We start from the raw sequence: 19,322 nt of genomic DNA on the forward strand, positions 1-19,322 counted from the left end.
GCTACCAAAAACGAAATTTCGGCGAATTACGGTTTCCAGCATATCATTTGACTCAAAAGGTATTCTGATCTGGTCTGCAGTGCAACAGTGCGGATCACATTTTTGGGTCAAACGGTTGATACGTGACTGTCATCCGCCGAATCTGCTTTGCTAGCGACGCGAGTTGGAAGCTAGAGTGTATTGCGGTGAAGGTGAACCGCAGGATTTTCTCGGAGTGGGGGGGTAACGTAGGTTGCAACGAACTAAACGACGAAATCGGAACGACGAAGGCAGTAAACGACAGGCTTACCTTGATTCGGAAAAAAAAGTTACAAAAGTGAACTAAACAGCTCAACCCAGAAGCCCGGTTCAAGACATTGCTTCGTAGAGAGTACAAGTCCGGCACCAGCAGCTTCAGGGATTTGAACAAAACTACTATTTGAACCAGATACGCAGGGGCGACGAAATAAAAAAAAAAACGCGATTCTGAACGAATCCATACGAGTGCCACGGGCTGTTTTCGGGGGTCGGGGGGAATACAAACGCAGCCCAATGCCATAGTTAGTGCTGCCCGGAAAAGAAGGCCCGGACCCCGAGAATAGTCATCCGCCACCGTCACTACTCACTCTCGAAAAGAGAGCGCCCAAAAGGAATGAACTGCGTCGCTGAAAGGCTCACAATGCGCCGTTGAAAGCAAAGGCCTCACAGTGGAGGGGGGAATCTGGGAGTGGGGGGGGGGGGGGGGGGGGGGGTATTGCCTAGCGGGATGGACTCTATGGGCTGCCACGCTGGAAGCGAGCGACAAAAGGCCAAGAAACGACGGGGCTCCGGCGGGTCACACAAGGAACCACTCGAGGCGCATACACCGCGCGTCAGCGTCGGAGCGTGGACACACACAGCGCATGCGCGGCACTACTAAAGCCTAAGCCACCCAACTCCCCACTTCTTTTGGCTTTTGTTACGCACGGTGAACGCGCTTGAGAGCGCTCCCCTCCGGGGTCCCCCCACGGGGCCGGCACGAACAAACGCACACCTATTGCGATGATGGCGGCTAGGGGGGCGCTCGCATCTGTCACCTACCGTCCCCCGGACCCTATGGGATGAACCACGGGGCAGGAAATAGTAAACAAACCGCACTGCTATGACGGCAGCGCGTACACTTGCGCGCGCACAATCATACATTTGTGTATGCTGCGATTATCTTTTTTTGTTTGTTTTTTGCGTGGTCGTCGCGGCCCTCTTCGCTGTCGCCGCAGCCGACGGGAGAGAGAGGGAGGCGAAGGTGCGGAAGCGCGTGCTTTTGTTGCCGCATCGCGGCGCTGCGAGCGGCTGGCGGCAGCCGCCACGGCGGACAATGGGGCGCCCATTAAAGGGGGACCGCACTATATTACACCACGCTCCGACAGTTCCATTATTAAACGGACACCACCCTTCAATCGCGGCGCCCTATTCACGGGAGACGCGCGATGGAGCGAGAGCAGCAGCACCAGCTTTCGGCGGGGTACACGGCTAGAGACCACGTGATGGCGGGCACCTCAAGAAAGAAAGGGCAGAGAAGGGAGTCTACCGGACGACGACGCCTAGTTCGGCTTCTTTTAAGCTGTGCTTGAAGATAAGACGTCTCAACGGGTGACAACACCTGGCCACCTTCGGTTTATGAAGACGTCTCCAGAAAGAGCACGGCGGTGTAACTTCGAAAAACAAAGGGACATAGATCGTAACCTCCCGGCAGCTGACTGCAATATCAAGAGGACAGGGGCACGGCCAGGTGATGACGTACAAGGCCAGTGTGTGATAAAGTGTTGGATCGATCTGTCGCTACCCATTATCATGACGCCTGCGAAGAGGTACGCGCATAGCTTATTGTCTTCTCATATCGCCATACCGCTGTTAAACAACTTTCTCTTGGGGTAGCTGCGAGTGCAGGTGGTTCTTCTTCACCTGCGCGTATTCGCTCGCGTAGTGCACGCAACACTGAGCACACTAAACTGAGTTGCACCCTTTCCCATCCGAAACCAAAATGACGGTAGCCCGTAATAACAAAATATGTAGAGGTTGGCTAGGAGCGAGAAGCGCATCCCTACAGCCCCTGGTATGAGATCAAAGCTAGAGCGGAAAGGGCTATATATGTATACAGCAGATCAAAGTGATCGAGCACTGTCTGCATGTCTGTAGGCACACCACACACACTCACACACAATATATATATATATATATATATATATATATATATATATATATATATATATATATATATATATATATATATATATATAGAGAGAGAGAGAGAGAGAGAGAGAGAGAGAGAGAGAGAGAGAGAGAGAGAGAGAGAGAGATGGAGACACGCAAACGAGGGGCCGAGAACTTTTCCTTCTTCGACCTCTTCTCTTTCAACGCACCGTTCATCAAAGAGAAGAGCCCCGCGCTTAAGACCTCCAGCGCGCTGGCTTCTCTCTCGATGATATATATATAAACCACCAGCGAGACTTGTACGGAGCAACGCTCCGCCGAGGCCCGACCATTAGTCAGGCGCACAGCCCCGACGTGAGGGAGGAGAGCGTATATACGCCACGCGCTCGCGGTCAGTGTGTTATATCGAGTCTCGCCGGAGCAGCAACTCCGCAGCAGCGGGAGGAGTCTTCATTCCACCACCACCACCACCACCGCCGGAGGAAGGTGTGCGCGAATAAACATGCGGCCTTATAAAAGGGTGCGCTATCCTTTCGCGCAATACGCCCGCCGACCGTGCACTCTCCCGTTGGATCGCTCGTGGACAGAACTTCCTTCCACTTCGCCAGTAGCGTGCAGCGCAGAGCTGGGTGCGGGATCGCCGCTGGACTCGAAAGGAGATAAGAGATGTTGGACCTGGGGGGAGAATCTGAGTTGTGTCCGTTTCGAATGGTATGTCCGTTTAGCGTCCGTTTTAGTCGTGACGTATAGTTACTCTTGCGAGGCCTCTGACCAATAAACGCGTTGCCGCGTCGCATCCAGGCGTCTGCTTTCAGCAAATCAGGGCTCGCTCGAAACGGACACTTCGAAACGGACATGGAATGGACAAAACTCAGAATTCCGCCCCAGGACAAATTTTTCTTCAACTGCGAAATATCCGCGAAAGGCGCATATAGCTTTCCTTTGTACGGCTGCGTTCCAGGAGAATGTCAGATTTTCCCCCGCAAAAGTACCGTAAGCTGTCCTTATAGCGAAGTACTCGGGACAGAGAACCGGTTTCGTAATAACCAGTGCTTCGTTATAAGCGGAAATGGTTTGCTCTCAATGCACTTCAGTGGAGACCACGAAAGAGTTCGCAAAAAGAGAGATTTCGAATGAACCGACTTCGTTATAAAGAGGAATTACTGTATACGCACTACAAATACAGCCCGATGCAACAGTTGGAGAAAAAGGAAATGTAACGATCCTTTCTGCACACGCAGTGTATAAAGCGTTGAAAATACAAGGTTGAAAGGGACGTGGAGTGCGGGAGGAAAGTATGCTGTGATAGGAGAAAAATTCCCCCGCATTTCCCCGAAGGGGAGTATGAGGAAGTGCGAAGCACGGGGTGATGCTATGAGGGGGAGTTTGTTGAAGTTTGGTGGCATTTTGCCCGTTAGTTACATTACCACCCCCTCGTGATCACGTTCGGCTTAACACGCCTCGTTTGTCCCTCTGCGGAAATCTTGGTGAATTAACGTGTATGTTCGAGAGGAGGAGCGCACCGCACCGCAGCGCACCGCAGCTGCGAAGCGCCGACCGGAGTGAAGGGAGAGGAGGCGCAGTCACGTGAGAGAATACAGAACTAGCGGGTTTGTAGTATCACGTGTACACCACGCAGTTATCAAGCCGCTATAACGCCGCTGAGTCGCCAACGCACGCCGCTGACGACGTAGTTTGAATGCGTTAAAGATATAAGGCGCGTTACTAACACTGATATCAGCGTCGCGTCCGTGTCTTAGTCGGTAGAGCGTCGCGCTGCGGCCGCAAAGTCCGCAGATCGAAACCTGGCGCCGGATGCTGTTTTTTTTTTTTATATAGTGTAGTGGCCTGGCTGGCGCGCCGAGAGAGGGTGTTGCGAGCTGGAGAGTAGTAAAGGGGCTTTAGGAGAGTAGGCGAGGGGGGAGAGGAGGCGCTATGCGAGCGCGACGATTCAGGCTCGCTTAAGAAGTGCATTCGCACTTATTCCTGGCCAATCTCCCACGTGCACGTGCCATGTCAGCGGCCAGGCAGCGCGCGCCCATCTCCCCCCGTTGCTAAGGAAGACGAAAAGCGCGCGCACCCGCAGCTGTTGCTATGCGGACGGCGGAAGGTTCGGGGTCGCTTATAAAGTGCATTCGCACTTAAAAGACCGGGATCACTCGGTGGAATTACCGAGGAAAGCGGGGTAAAGTCAACGAAAGACAACAGGAAGAGAATGCGAAATTAACACGTACGGTTTGGCATTTCGGGTTTCCGTCCCGACTAGGCAGACTTCGTCCTCTTGTATACAGCACAGTGCGAAGAAACGAGTACGCGGGCAAAGAAGAAACACAAGCGCTGGCTATCAACCCTTTTCGCTGCATCTGCTGTGCGTTACAAGATGAATCCACACCAACTCACCCAACCAGCGACGTTACTCCGAATTCATCAATACTTGAGCCGGCGATGTAAACGCAATGCGTCAATGATATGCAGAAGAGGAAACGAGCAGTCTGGTCGTTATAAGCTCTGCGCAAAGACAGCGAGCACCGTGTTGATCGCGTTCAGCACCTCCCGTACTCCCAAGTGTTGGCAGTGGATAATGTACCGAACTACGGGAATGTACGGGAGCCAACGCGAGAGAGCCTCCGAAAGGCCGTGTGCCGTGTATAATAGAGGAAGCGAGCGGGCACTTCCCCGGCCAATCCCTGGCGGTCATTCCTTATACGGGACTGTTGCCTGCATAAATCTGACAAGCGCTGGGCGAAAGCAATTCCTGCTCCCCAACGTCGTCTCGCGGGGCCAACAGCCCAAAAGCGAGGAAGATCGCTGGAGGATGGCCTTTTGCCGACGGCATGCGGCCACCAGCGAAATAGGGATGGCGTACTCGTGCCCGACTATACAGACGGGGCAACGACGATTACGCTTACGCTTCGCTGCCCGCCAGGAAGACGGCGCGTTGCAGGAAAAGCCGACGAATTAACTTATAAGCGCATTCCTTCTGTATGTGCTGCTCTCTTGTGTTAATAATTTACGCTAATCTCACGCAGTCGATGCGTTTCGTTTGGAGAGCGCACGCCTAATTTTATCTCCTGAGCGACACTCCTCAATTCCGTACAATACCGAATTTTTTTTTTCGAGCTGGACCACGAAGACAAAATACAGGTTGATTTCATTGGAAAGGTTGTCATCTGAGAATAACAATCATGCCCAATTTGACGCAAAATTCGAGGAGTTAGGCCAGATAATAACGGAAACGGGTGGAAAAAGAGCGACTAGCCAGTCGCCTTTTTGCACTGCCTTTACGACGTCACCAGACGCAAGCTCACGTGATTGGCGACCGGCGATTGCGTCACTGTTCGCGTCACTGCTGCGCAGCGGAGATTTGGTAAATGTATCAGCAACAGTTTCTATCTTTCTTTATATGTGTGCACGTAAAAACAACGTCCTTTGGAGTCACAGTGCAGTTGAAGGAGTAATCAAATGCTACGTCGTCGACATGGTTGCTCTAAGATAATTACAACCCTTCACTGCAAGAAGGATTCGTCCGTTTTGTCTAACGCTTCATCTAACTTTTTTTTTTAACGCTCGCAACGCAGAGCCTAAATATCTTCCTGCGTAAACCAGAGCAGACTTCACTACCCCTTGGTTAACATTGTAGAGCTTTACGGAACTTTATACGACCCCTTTTTACGTGTGCGACGTTGTATCCCCTACGCAGTGCTCCGAATCTTTTCCGTGTGTTAAACAAACAATCGAGAAGTAATCTACTAGACGCCGATTCGTATCGCCAACGTTCCCACAACTTCTCCCGAGCACAATGGCGACGAAGAATTACTGGCCCTCGTATATTCATTCCTCTAACACCTAATTGCGAAAGAGAAACACGCTGCAGGGAATTAAGAAGGAACAACGATACGCGCTAAACAGAGAGGAGGAAAAAAAAAAAACGAGAACAGGGAGCGTGAGCAACGGGGTAATCGCCGTAATGAACAGCCGCGCTTTTTCTCCGAGCCGCCTCCATCCCCTCTTCATCCCGTTCTCGATTGCTCCTCCGCATCCTTTCCTCCATCCTCTTCCACTCTCTATTCGAAGGGGTATCACGACGGCGAGGAACGACAGGCCAGAGAACAACGAGAAGGGGGGAGGAGGGGGAAACAAGAAACGATTGAGCGGCGCGAAACAAAATCAAAACAAAAGCGGGCAACGTGGACAAGTGGCGGTGCTGAGTCCGCAAAAGCCGCCGCGGCCACCGCGGCGTGCTAGCTGAGCGGGCACGATTTCGACAACCCGCGTCGGACCCACGGTTGCGACCGCGGCCTGGGGAAAAGAATTGCACCGCCCAAGCACAACGGGCCTACACTGCCACCACCGCTGATGCTGCCGCTGCTGCCTCAGTGGTTTCTCTTTCCCCTATCCCGCTCGCCTCTGCGAGTGAGCACGTCGTGGATTCCATTCCTCCCACAGCTCCGCAGGACCAAAAAAAAAAAAAAAAAAAAAGAGCGGGAAAAAATAAAACATCGACTAATAAAAGATGGACGAAATGCGAGAAGAAAGGTCTTTTCTTTTTTCTTTTTTTACTCCAACACTGCGCCGCAGTGCCGGAAGAAATGTGGCGGTGAAAAATGGCGAAGGTTATTGCGCTTGTGGAAAAGTACGATTCGTTTAAGTTAATGAGAAAGAGCTCACATAAAAAGGACACGCGTCGCCAGCACAGCCGGAGTTTATCGCGAAAAAGTCAGTCGTTCGGCGTGCCTTTCTCGCGTTCCATTAACCGTACTTGTTGGTAAAAATGCCGACGCAGTAAACTGATCATGCTCTTTGTTGAGGCTACAGTATTCATTCAGCTCCCTATTCTGAGCTTCCTAGGACAGTGCAAGCGCGAATTGCAAAAAAAAAAAAATGCGTTTAAACCAAACAAAAGATCCGCTACGGGCGACCAATTTCAACCCAAACATGCGAACGCGGGAGAACCATATACTATTCCGGCGCTCATAGCCTCCTAGCGCGGAGAATACGCAATAATCCCGGAAAAATTCGAATCAACAATTAGCGGCGTGTGACTAACGTATACGCGCACCGTCGAGCGGCTTTCCGGCCCATTCATTCTTATTAGCAGCGTCGAGAGAGAACGAACGCCGGAAGGGGGTAGAGCGCGTGGGTCCACGAAGAGTTAGCGAAAAGCAACTCCAAGGTCGGCGACGCAGCTACCGGCCATGCTTAACGAGGCGCAAGATTGCGAAACCCTTCACAACAGCGCGCCAACTCCTACAATGCACAGCGAAAGAAAGGGGACGCCAAAGCGATGACGCCACGCGCGTGTGTGTGTGTGCGGGGGGGGGGGGGGCATAGCGTGCGTGCGTGAGCGCGTCCAGTTTGGGGACGACGTAGAGACGACGCGCCGCGCAACGGTACACACACCTGGCGCCGTTCTTCCAACTAATTACGCGCCGGAGTAAGAGGGGAGTCGGAGGACGATGCCCGTGGAGACAGAGTATGAGAGAATAGGCATTCCGACCCGGCCTCCGGTGCGCCTATTCGTTTTAAAGGCGTGCGTGGGGGGTTCTGGTTAACGAAGCTGTCGGCAAAAGCAGCTGCTGCAGCCCCGCGGGGCTTATCTGGTGTCGCGGTTTCGCGGTTCCGGCCCCCGTCTCCGGCCACTCTCACGCAATTTCAGAATGGACCGCGGTATCGCAACTCCCCCGGTGCGCGTGCGTGGCACTGCCGCATTGCAAACGGGACGAGAGGGTCGGGGGGAGGAAAAAAGCTGAAAGTGTCGTAGTACAGGAATTCGCTCGCAACTTGCCTGGTACTTTTAATGTTCACTCTGCACTCGCACAGCCCAAGAGGGATAATTACGCTCAAATTCCGTTCTTTTGCCTAATTATGCTTAATTGTATGTTCTCTTCCGCAAAAACGACTATCATTTTTTTTTTCTGCGTCGACGTAGAAATAGTCTTAATAATCGTGACTGCATTCGAGCCGTCACGGCCTTCGTGCTGCAGGCTTTCCTAATTATGCCTAAGCTTGCAGAGAAGTATCCTTTACAAACTTTCCGGTGCTTCTGTGATACTCGGCATCGGAAAGCCTGTAAAGGGTACTTCCCTGCACACACATGCATAATGAGGGAAAGCCAGCAGTACGGAGGAGGCCATGACGGGTTACGAATACAAAATAACCACGAGTTTAATTAGAGTATTTCGAGGCAACAAGAAGAGAACTAATCGGCGTTGCTCGTAAAAAGAGCACTCTTCTGGCCTATACCATGTAGTCCTAGGAGATAGCCGAAGGAATCAAAATGGGAAATCAGCGCAGTTGACAACGCTGAGCCTTAGAAGCGACTGCGTTTGTCGGGATCGCTCGAACGACGCAAACTCCAGCGAGAGCAAAACATGCACCGAGAACGCATACAAAAAAGCTGCTTCACGAAACGTGCAACCCCGTCATAATAAAATCCGCCGCTTTGCGAGAGGCGCTCGGTGAAGGCGAAGGCGCCAACGACCAAGCAGAAGCGGCCGAACATTTTGACAATCAAATTGCTGCTGCCTCACGCAGCAATTGACCCACAATTTCCACTTTTTTTTCGTGGCACTCAGAGTGCAGTCCAAGTGGCCCGACGAACAAGAAGGCAGCGACGTCACGAGAAGCCTACGCGAAGACCACCGAGCAGCCGTGCCTGCGAGCGAGCAAGAACGAACAAGTCCGCGAGGCTGCCGCCACGTTCCTACAACCGACCTAGCCGGGATCTCGGAGAAGAGGGACGCCCCACCCGCCCGGCTGCCGCACGAAATTCCAGTAGCCCAGAAAAAAAAAAAAAAAAAAGGAACGGCGAGCACTCGTCGTGAGATTCATGCGTGTCGATCTCTCCTCGCCCCAAGCAGAGCCCCTCCGCCCTCTTTTTCAACTTTTCTTCTTTGCACTCTGCTCTCGATTCTTCCACGCGGAGGGCTGTTGCCTGCTTTCAATTCGTTTGTTTGTGTGCCTCGCCATCCCCTCTCTCCTCTCCCAGCTCTACCTTGACTGCTACCTTTAGCGACTGCTTCCTCTCTCACCTTCTCTTTTCTTCAGACCCGCCGCGTGCGCTTGACTGCGCCTTAGCCGTATCCCCCCACCCCCTTTTTGGATGCGTTCAGTTGCTCTACGGTTCATACTGCAACTTCTCGCTGTTTCCACGTTTCCTTGCCGAACAACGCCATTTCTCTTCTCTCGCGGGCATCACCGTAGACGTAGAAAAGTACACGTAGTTGCGCAAAAAAAGAGGAAGAAAACGAAAAAGATGTAGAAAAGCGAAAAGATGTGAAAGGAAGGCACGGAGAGAAAGGAGGAAGGAGGAGTCGGACGTAGGGGATGCGAACGACGGCGAGGCGTTAAAGAGAGCCGCAGTAAGGGAGGAGGGGGAGGAGCAGGAGGAGCAGGAGGAGGAGGAGAAAAAACGCCGCCGACCGAGGCAGAGACGAAAGCTCGCGCGAGCGCTCTCGTTCAAGGGAGCACCGCGCAGCAGCTCGTGTGTGAAGCCGGATATTCGCCTCCACTGCGCCGGCGGTCAGAAATAAAATACACGCGCGCGCGCGAGCTGGCCCAACCTAATGACCACAGACCGGCGACGGACGCGGCGGCGAAGTCGAGTCGAATCCAGCGCGGCTCCGAAGGAGAGCGTCGAAGTAAACAAAGAAAGGACGGGAAAGAGATAGGAGAGAAGGGGAAGGGGGTAGCGTCCATACTGCTTGCCTGGCTGCCTGACCACGCCGTCGCCGAGAGAGAAGTTCGGCAGCCTGTATTCGTCCGACGACGAGAGGTTGCTTCCTCTTTTTTTCTTTCGTCTACTTGCTTTGATTAAGGAGAAGCGGTCTGACCAGTCTTCGCACTCCCGAGGTGTCCGGAAGATTGCATCGACGACGACGACGGGGAGCGGGCGCCTTGTGAAAAAGCGTGGCGGTGAAGGTAGCGGATGGGGGAGGCGAAAGGTGGTTAGACGGGGCGGAGGCGAAAGTGAGTTTGTTCGGGGGCCCTATGTATATACAGATTTGTCGACATGCGAGGTGGTGGTGCGTGAAATGAACAATCGGCCGACGACGAGTCACGCGACGGCCGTTATTCATCCCGTTTTCGATTTCTCTCCCTCCCCTTCTCTAAACGAGAAACCACTTACGTGAACATTCGTTATAACGAATACTCGTCACTTTGTACTTCACTTCGTTTGCACTGTCGATTTATTGAAAGCTTTTCACGGTCGCAAGTGCAGTGCATTGAAAGCAAGTCGTCCCCGCGTTTACCGTTTATGACGAATTTGGGTTTCTTTTGTCTCTCTCCAAAGTGGAACGCAGCTGCACGGCATTCAGGTTGCATTCGTACATTTTCACGCGCATCGAACACGATCGTAAGATAGAACTTATATTTTCTCTCACCAATAAACACCAATTTTTACCCCCTCTGCTTCGACGATAAATGAGTGGAATTCACTGCCTACTTGCATTGTCGCACACACACACACAGCAATCAACTTTCCAAACTGCGTTACTTGCTTTTCTTGAAACCGATAACTAATCTTAGTCATTGTAATATTTTGCTTGTGCATAAGCGATAAGTACTGCTTTTCCAATGTGTCTGCTTTGAATCTTTGTTGCGGTCCTCTCTGTATATTTTTGATGTCCGACTGATTATTTTGTCTTACCCGGAATGCTTGATCTTTTAAACTATCTTCGTTGTTATTATTACTGTATGCCCCCCCCCCCCCCCCCCCTTATGTAATGCCCTGTTGGGCCCTTAAGGTAAATTAATCAATTAATTACAAATTGGATGACAAAATAAATAAATAAATAAACAAAGGCCGACGTTGTAACAATATGCGGTTCGATGTCCCGGGAACTTTGTTATAACGAGGGTGAGCCTATTAGCCGGATTAGGCGCTGTGCGTGCGTTCCGAGTTGACAATGACGGCTAAAAAGCACGCACGCACGCACGCACGCACACACGCACGCACACACGCACGCACGCGCGCACACACACACACACACACACACACACACACACACACACACACACACACACACACACACACACACAACACTGCACGCACAATTCCCCGAGTTACGAATTCAACTTAGTCACAACTGCAGTAATAATGCACTCCACTCGAAAAGTTTCCCCATAAGCGGGGAGAGGCAAAACAACAGCAACCTCGACCTAGTAAAACCGGGTTTCATACTAACGAGGGTTGCCCGTTTCACAGCACACTCAAGCCACGTTTCCGCAAAGCCTGTTAACTCCTTAAATCTCGAGCGCACTAAGTCGTTGCAAAAGGAAGTCAGTAAACATGTTGACCGCCGGAACTGCCACTTTTCTGCCCACGTAAAGAATGGATGCACACGAGTTCAATGACGGCATAGGCCCCGCAACAATTAGAATTTGGGTCACAAATGGCTCAATCCCCGATGGGCACAACTACGCACGTTCCGGCAACCCGTGGCGCCAGCAACGCTCGATCGATTCTTGTGCGAAAAAAAAAAAAAAATTCGACTTTGCGGATAATGTGGCCGAACATTTGACGTTCCACTAGTGACGGATACAACTCGGAGGATTAAACTACTGCAGCGCAGCCAATTAGCAGGATCAGTTCGGGCAGCAAGCAGCGCGGCGAAGTGGGGATCGGCGTACAAGAGCGGATGGCGAGTCAAGCGAGGGGTGGATTAGCGCCGGGTTTGGCCAAGTTTGGATCCCTTAATCACGAGGCTTATATACACAGAGAATCGGGACATGCCAGACATCGACGAAAGAAGAAAACAAAAACAGCAAAAGCTTCTAGCTTGAAACGCGGCCAAGTGAAAACAATGGGTATAATAAAGACGCGGAGAAAATAAGAACACACAAAGACTGATGAAACTAGGCTGAACTTTCGGCAATTGTGTTCTTTTTTTTTCCCGAGATCAGACTCAAAGTTCGACAATGCGGAGTTATTTCGACCTTCTCTAAGCGATAAAACTGAAGCTTACCAACATGGCCTGGCTGCCAATATATTTATCGCTGAATATAATAACAATTCTTATTGGCTATGCAGCAATTATTCGTGGCAGATCCCTTACTTAACCTATATTGGGTTACACTAAACAAAAACGGGAACGATGTCAAGAGCACAACAGAAATTAACCGTTCATACGTAACTGACTTTGGTCACATACTGCTATTAGGATACTATAACGTACAATCATTGTTTTAAACAGGCACGTTTATCATGCAGCGGCTGTCACTGCTATAACACAATTATAAGTGCACCGTATAAAGTAAATTCAAATAGAATACTGCCTCATGCGTCCACCCCCTTTATCAGCGGCTACACGTACTCCTTAGCGACACATTCGCACTGCTGTCAACTCAGAACTTCACTTTTGTTACTTCATCCTTCTGAAGTAAGAAAAACTGCGCTCTTCTCAATTTTATGAATTTTCGCGCCGTGTCGGTGAAGCAGCTATCGGTGCGCAGAGGAGACAACAGGAGTGCGCGAGAACAAAACAGTCCGACGTCGGGTCGCTTCATTCGTGTTTAAGTATACGGCGGACACCGGTGAGGAGATACGACAAGTATCGGTAAACATCCGTTCCCTTAATCGGCTGATTCACACTGCCCGCGGAGTTTGGGAAATAACGCGTAGAGAGGCTCGAGAGCGCCAACCAGGTCCATGGGTCCTTGAGAAGCTGTTCGGGAGAAAAGTGAAAAGCAGCGGAGCAAGGGTGCGGCATTGCGGCACACCACACTCACCGACTCCTCTCCTGGCCCATGATGTAGCGCAGAGGTGCAAGAGCAGTAGAAGCGCTACGCAGAGCCGCCTCATCGTTGCCACCTTGCGTCCTGGGGAGAACGAGAAAGAGAAGATAAGGCAACACATTAGAAAACTGCCGTACGTAACGCATATACTTCTCACTAAGCTGACTAGGAGGACCGGGCCGCTGCGAGTTTTGCCCAGGGACCCAAACATTAGGTCACTTGGACGTCATGAACGTATAACTCAAAATCGCTAAGTTAGACCAATTAGACCGCATCGCACGAGAGTGAAACAAACCTTGCTAAAGTCCTTCTCGAAAAATGACACAAGAAAGAACACACAATTTGCAGCGGGTTATGGGCGGTTATCATGCTGTATATTGACAAGCATTCTTAGGTTTGTTCATGCGGTTGGCAAAAACGGCAGCCCGGCTACTGATTACATCAACAGAACTAACGTACAACACAAAAACGAAATAATACAACACTAAGCCCTCACGCCTTATACGTGATAGTTACTTGTAACATCGTAAGTACTCAGAATTTTAAGTATGCTGCTTCTTACCCTTTGTATCCATCCAAGAGACGAAAACATAAGAATATCAGGCCCAGCCCTAACGAAGGCTAAAAAATACAAACTGCTGAGATTTATTGTTTCTTTTCTTTTTAAATGAAAACTAGCGCTCAAACTGAAAACTCGTACTACAACGACAGCGCACGCCGAGGCAACTTTTATCTCGAGACGTCTCCCAGTTGCCGTTGATTCATTTCGGGCCCCTAATGACGTCCGGTGGTAACAAGTCCAGCTAATCTGCGGCTGCCCGCGCCGCCACGCCCGGCCCTTGGCATCCGTCACCTATATTGCGACGCCGCGTCGGCCAACGAGCACGGCCGCATGCCGCGAGAGAGGGCGGACGCCGCCGCCGCCGGACCTCGTTGCGCTAATCTCGCCCCGCGAGTAGCTGCGGGGCCGCCTGAATCCAGTCATCAGTGCGACGGCACGCATACCGCATGCGACGCCACGTTAGGCGCACGCGTTTACCTTCTTCCGTGAATGGGAACTTAAGAGCCGCCGATAATCTCGAAGAATGTTAATCGGGCTGCTGTCTCCGGATATAGTAGTTAAACGGAGAGATACTAAATAAATGATACCAAAGACTCCGCTTACAGTAAACCTCAGCTGATTGCTTGCGCTAAAGAAAGGCAAAACTGTGTGCGTTACCGAAACACATAGACTCGGCGTTACGGTGGACACGCCAGACTTCATGTTGTAAAAACTGAGTGTTTGACCGTCCGTCTGTCTGCCAATCAACCGTCCGTCCGTTCATCCGTCCGTCCGTCGGTCTGTCTGTCTGTCGCTGTGAGTGAGTGAGTGAGTAAGTGAGTGAGTGAGTGAGCGAGTGAGCGAGCGTCCGCAGATATTTCAGCGACGTAGTAACAACGCTCACGCGTAAACGGCACCAGAAAGCACATTGCGAAGTCATTTCTATTGTAAGCAGCCGATCTCAGCTACGTTTGCCGCGAATCGACAGCAACCTACGATACGAAAAGGCAACGCCCCAGATTGCTGCCTGGCAACGTCTCGGCCATCAAGCCAATCAGCCACGTCGTATTGGATAACACCTCACTTGGCCTCCCAAATACGCCATTCTGCCTATCTAAAAATAAAAGAGGCAAATTGACCATAAAGGGACACATACACACAAAAGACATGAAAACGCCTTATCTCTCTCGCCTCATTCCGTATTTCATCCGTTACGGCTCTTTCGTCACTGCGAGTCGAAATCGTTACGCTCAGCATTCAGCATACCAAATCACCTAAACCACAGCCCACACACCAGGCTTTTTATGTCCTTCCGTGCGATATATATACGAATAACCGTTACCGCCTGAATCTACAGTGCGGTCTCCCGACCGAACGCGCTACATTCGGCGTCGTTTGGGAACCCGTATTTACGCCGTCGTTACGACACCCCCATCGACAAATAAAGAAATAACACGTCCCACGCATCCCAAATTGAAAAAAGAAAGAAAGCAAAACCACGGGCGGCTTTTAGGCCGACGAACGCGGGGCTCAGTCTGGGTGTACAGCTGGCCGCGCTTTTGCGCCCAGCACACAGACACTGGGGTTCCCAACGACGAGGCGTGTCCGGTGTCGTTAGGCACGGCCTGAACCGCGCCCAAGGTTCCCCCCCTTTCCCCGAGGCCACGGAGGACACAAAAAAAAGTATGGAAAGCACTAAAGACTTGCAACCTCGCCCACTGTTGCGCACGCGTTCGTACGAGAAGGATGATAAACACGCTCCGTCCGTTATTTACACACGAAACGGGGACGCCTGCTAGCGGGACGACGCCAGCGCGCGAAGCGCACACCGTGAGGCAACCACGGCGGCGCCAGTCATCAACGCCGAATCCGCAGTTCCGTGCAGCAAAGCCGTCACACGCCGACTTGACAACACCGCCGGACTTGGGAAACTAGTGCGAAACTTTCGGTGCGTTACATCACCTCCTCTGGCCGCACGAGTCGTCTGCTGCCAACCGCGACTCACAGAAGAAACGGCGAAAACAAAAAAAAAAAAAAAAAAAGAAACGAGGCTGTCGTCTGCGAGTGGACGCAAGCAGACGACAACACGCGGTTACAGCAGACGACAGAGACCGCAAAGCGTTGCGCGCAGCGACAATGCGTAAGGCGAAGAGGCTTGAATGTCCTTTTGTGCGCGCTGAAAGGTGGCACGTGAAAGATCCGTTTCGTAAGCCGCGCGATTTGCGCGGTAAAACTGCCGCTGACCGTCGCTCGAGGCAGGTATGCGAGCTTTTGGAGAGCGCTGCACGTAACTACGCGGGCAGCTTGGTTTGCGCGTCGTCTGCGGCGCCTGCTCGCCCGCAGGGCGCAGTCACTTCGCGAACTTTTGCCAGGAGCGTCGGCGGCCAGAAAGTTTCGCTTTCGCTTACGCACTGTAGCACGCGCATTCAACTTCGGCGAGCACACAGCCGCGGGAAGCTTTTGAAATCGGCGCGAGGAGCCTTCTGAACCGTGATGCCCGGAAGCCGCAATTGAGTATCTCTTTTTTTCTTTCATCTTCGATGGCGGTCAATAGCGAAAGCGATGTTTTCCTTTCTCAAAAGACCAAGATAAAAAAAAAAACGTGCGCCACCAAAACTTTCGCGTCTGCAGATGGAAAAGAAGTTATATGTTTGTTTACAACCGTACGCCGAACCGTTTTCTATACACGCTTGAAACACGGAAAAAGCTACGGGTGCGTGACTCGTGTGCGAGTGCGTATACAATCAAAGTCAGAACATCGATGAGAAGCAGCACCGTATTCCTAATTACCAACGCTCAGTTCGGCCACCCATCTCAATTAGTTCGGAGAAAATGCAAATATGTAATTGCTCTCAACTACAGCTGCTGAGACGTGAACATTCGTCACCGTGCAAACGCCGAAACGAATTTAGGAGCTAAAATTAAACGAATACGTATAAATAGGGAACAAAAAGAAAAGAAACCGAACTCCAAAGCAAGGATATAAAGCTTAACCACTGCAGGACAATGTCCCTCCCCTGTTTCTCCTACCCTTCATTGCCACCGAACTTTCGACGGCTTTGGGGGTTAAAGTTCCTTCTCTTTCATTTGCGTCAGCGACATGCAACGCTGGAAACCCGAGCGCTATCAGACGACGCATACCATTTTACACGCGAATCCGAATCACCTCGCCGCGGCAAATGATAGTAGCAACATCAGAAGCCCGACGCAGTACAACTTCCTCCAAGGCGCTACAAATGGCGCGCTACCAGCTTTCGTACACGCGAGCAGCAAACGCCTGGTTCAGCGAAAAATGTCAAAAAATGGTGAGAATAAAGAAAGGCAGCGACGATTTTTAATCAAGCGCGCCTTGGGGGCTCTTCCTCCTGCATCTGGGCATATATACACGCGAAAGTCCAGCGGCGCGCATTGGTGAGCGCGTAAAAATGGAAAAAAAAAAAAAAAAAGAGAAAGGAAGCAGCGGCGGCAGGAAGCGATGAGCCGGTGCACCCCTCGGCGGTCACTCATTATTCATCGGAGCGGCATTTAATTAGGATAATTAACAAGGCTACGCGTCCTCCTTGCCCCCGAGAAAACAACAACAGCAGGGAAAAAAGGGCCACGCGACGGAAAACAAGGCACGTCGCGCGCGGTCAGAGCTCGGCGAGGCCCAATTGCTGCCTGCCCGCGGCGGCTTAGCGGCTAATTGACGCCGTCACGAACTCACTCGCGCGATGTGCATGCGCGCGCGGCCGGCAGAAACTGCGGAACTAGCTGATCGACAGGCCGAACGTGTGCGCGAACGCATGGCAGTGACGCAAGTAGCGCCGTGTCTCTCAAACTCTCCAGGGAACGGCGTATACGTTCATTTTTGCGGGTTAGCTGCAGTCTTGTATCCGCTTTGCTTCGCGAAGCTCAAGCAGCAGCAAGAACGCCTAATATATGACATCGCGACAGATGCGATTGCGAAAAAAACCCCTGGCCATCTCCACTAACGCGAAAAGTGGGGAGGGGCGAAGCATGCAGTGTTAGTGCCTTGGCGTTTTTGCCAACGGAGATGAAACCATTGGGGGGTACAGGTATACAGCTTTGCTGTAAAAGTATCTTGTCTTTGAAGCACGAAACTCTTTAGCGCGAGGCGTAAACGAGTGTCCCGGTGTTTTTTTTTTTTTTTAGTACGCGTTACGAAGCGTCTTAGCGCGAGGCGTAAACAAGAGTTTCCTGGTGTTTTAGTACCGTGACTACATGATACGACGGTTACGACGACATGAGACGCCAACAGCGCGAGCCCCTAAGGGTCTTTGCACCTAAAAGGAGGCCAGGTTGTCCCTAGAGTGGATGTTTCGGTCTCCTCAAGAAAGTGCAGATAAAACATGAGAAAATTCGAAGGAACAGAAACGGATTCCGATGGTGAAGGAGACAGAAGCTTTGGGGAGTCGGTAGGAGAAGCCTTTGTTATGCGGTGGACAGGTGGGCATGCACATGACGATGATGATGATGATGATTCGGAGCAGAAAAAACTGAATTATTTGGACAATGCTTTTGCACATGCGTAGACCGAACCGCCATACCAACTTGGAGGGTACGACGAACTAATATGTTTTCTAGTTATCGCAATACCGGTATTGCAAGGAACCAGTCTTCGGAACCTTATTAAAGGCAACATCGGGGCGTTTCTGTTCAAAATCACCCACCCACCTCCATCGCCCACAAAGCTTTCTCGAATTGTCCGGCAGACTTTTGGAACGCATGTTTCAAAACAATCCTCTTAATCCCCGTTGTAAAGTCAAGGCACAATCACTAGAAATGTCAGCTAAAGGACAAAGCTGTCTCTCTTGTAATTTTTCCTTTCTATGCTTAAATGCTGCATCCTAAGCAGCAAAGTTATAATTTTCAGCGCAGAGACCCTCATTCTCATCACAACCCGCGCGTTTCGAATGCAGTGGAGAGGATTACAGCCACAATCCCGCCCTGCTACCGACGAGGCCCACAACTCCACTGCCTCGCCAACGTGATTGGCTCATCAGCGCGCGCGCGCCAGCCAGCCGGCAAAGCGGGGAAAAAAAGTTATTACCGCTGACTTAAAGTCTACATCCGCGCCAGTTCACCCCCGCATACGCGCGCGCGTGCTCTCTCCGCAAACAGCGCTCCGAGAGCTACTGGCCTCCGACTTGCTGAGTCCAGCGACTGCAACGACAAAAAACAAACACCCGAAAAAGGCGGACATAATGGAGACGGCAACAAAGAACCTGGGCGGCGTCTGCTGCGGGAAAGAAAAAAAAAAACGTTACTTAGCAGCGCGAGCGGGCGTGCAGCGACTGGACCGTTAATCCAGACGCTTCGCAAAAGTGCCGACGGCATCCGAGCCCGCAGCTGCGCCCAGCCTGTCCGCTTTAATTAAACTCTTCCAGGTAAATTACAACGAGATTAGGGAGAGCACCCCCCCTTCCCTACAACCTCCCCAAAGCTCCCCTTACTACTAACTCTTTTGCGCGTGCTGTTATGCGTTCGTCTGATGGTTCAGGTTCCACCGCCCATCCACCAATAAGGGAGCCTGTTCTAAGCGCGGCGCGGCTTTTAAAACAGCCAGAGCGCGCTGTAGCTTCTTCCCCCTCCATCTCCTGAACGAAGGGGATAAAGAAACCGGGTGCGCCGCCTGCAATGGGAGCGAACTAAATTAATCCCACGTGCGGATGCACGCTCACGCCGCCGGAGCTTACGCCCAGTCCCCGGCTAATTCGGTGCACGAGCGCGCACGCGTCTCCCGGTTTGCGCTGAATGCGCAGAAAGATGCGCAGCTAATTATGAAAGGGTGCGGGCGAACCATTTCGCTTCAGTCAGCGCGTGCTTCCTGTGTAGACCGACTCGAAGATGCTGCTAGTGCCGTGTGACGAAA

General features: G+C 51.6%; 1 protein-coding gene across 4 annotated transcripts in view; it reads right to left on the reverse strand.

Annotated features, from left to right (window-relative positions):
- LOC144162912 (latrophilin Cirl-like) overlaps nucleotides 1-19,322 on the reverse strand; it is a 254,934-nt gene that overhangs the window by 134,866 nt on the left and 100,746 nt on the right. For all 4 annotated transcript variants that reach the window (XM_077693632.1, XM_077693633.1, XM_077693634.1 and 1 more), the window contains one exon: nucleotides 12,901-12,990. In XM_077693632.1, the coding sequence (XP_077549758.1) occupies nucleotides 12,901-12,973 (73 nt within the window). In that variant the 5' untranslated portion in view covers nucleotides 12,974-12,990. The remainder of the gene's footprint in view (nucleotides 1-12,900; nucleotides 12,991-19,322) is intronic.

This window comes from Haemaphysalis longicornis, unplaced genomic scaffold, assembly GCF_048455015.1.
Source record: "Haemaphysalis longicornis isolate Haplotype H1 unplaced genomic scaffold, Haemaphysalis longicornis Haplotype H1 scaffold_12, whole genome shotgun sequence".
Classification (NCBI taxonomy): Eukaryota; Metazoa; Arthropoda; class Arachnida; order Ixodida; family Ixodidae; genus Haemaphysalis; species Haemaphysalis longicornis.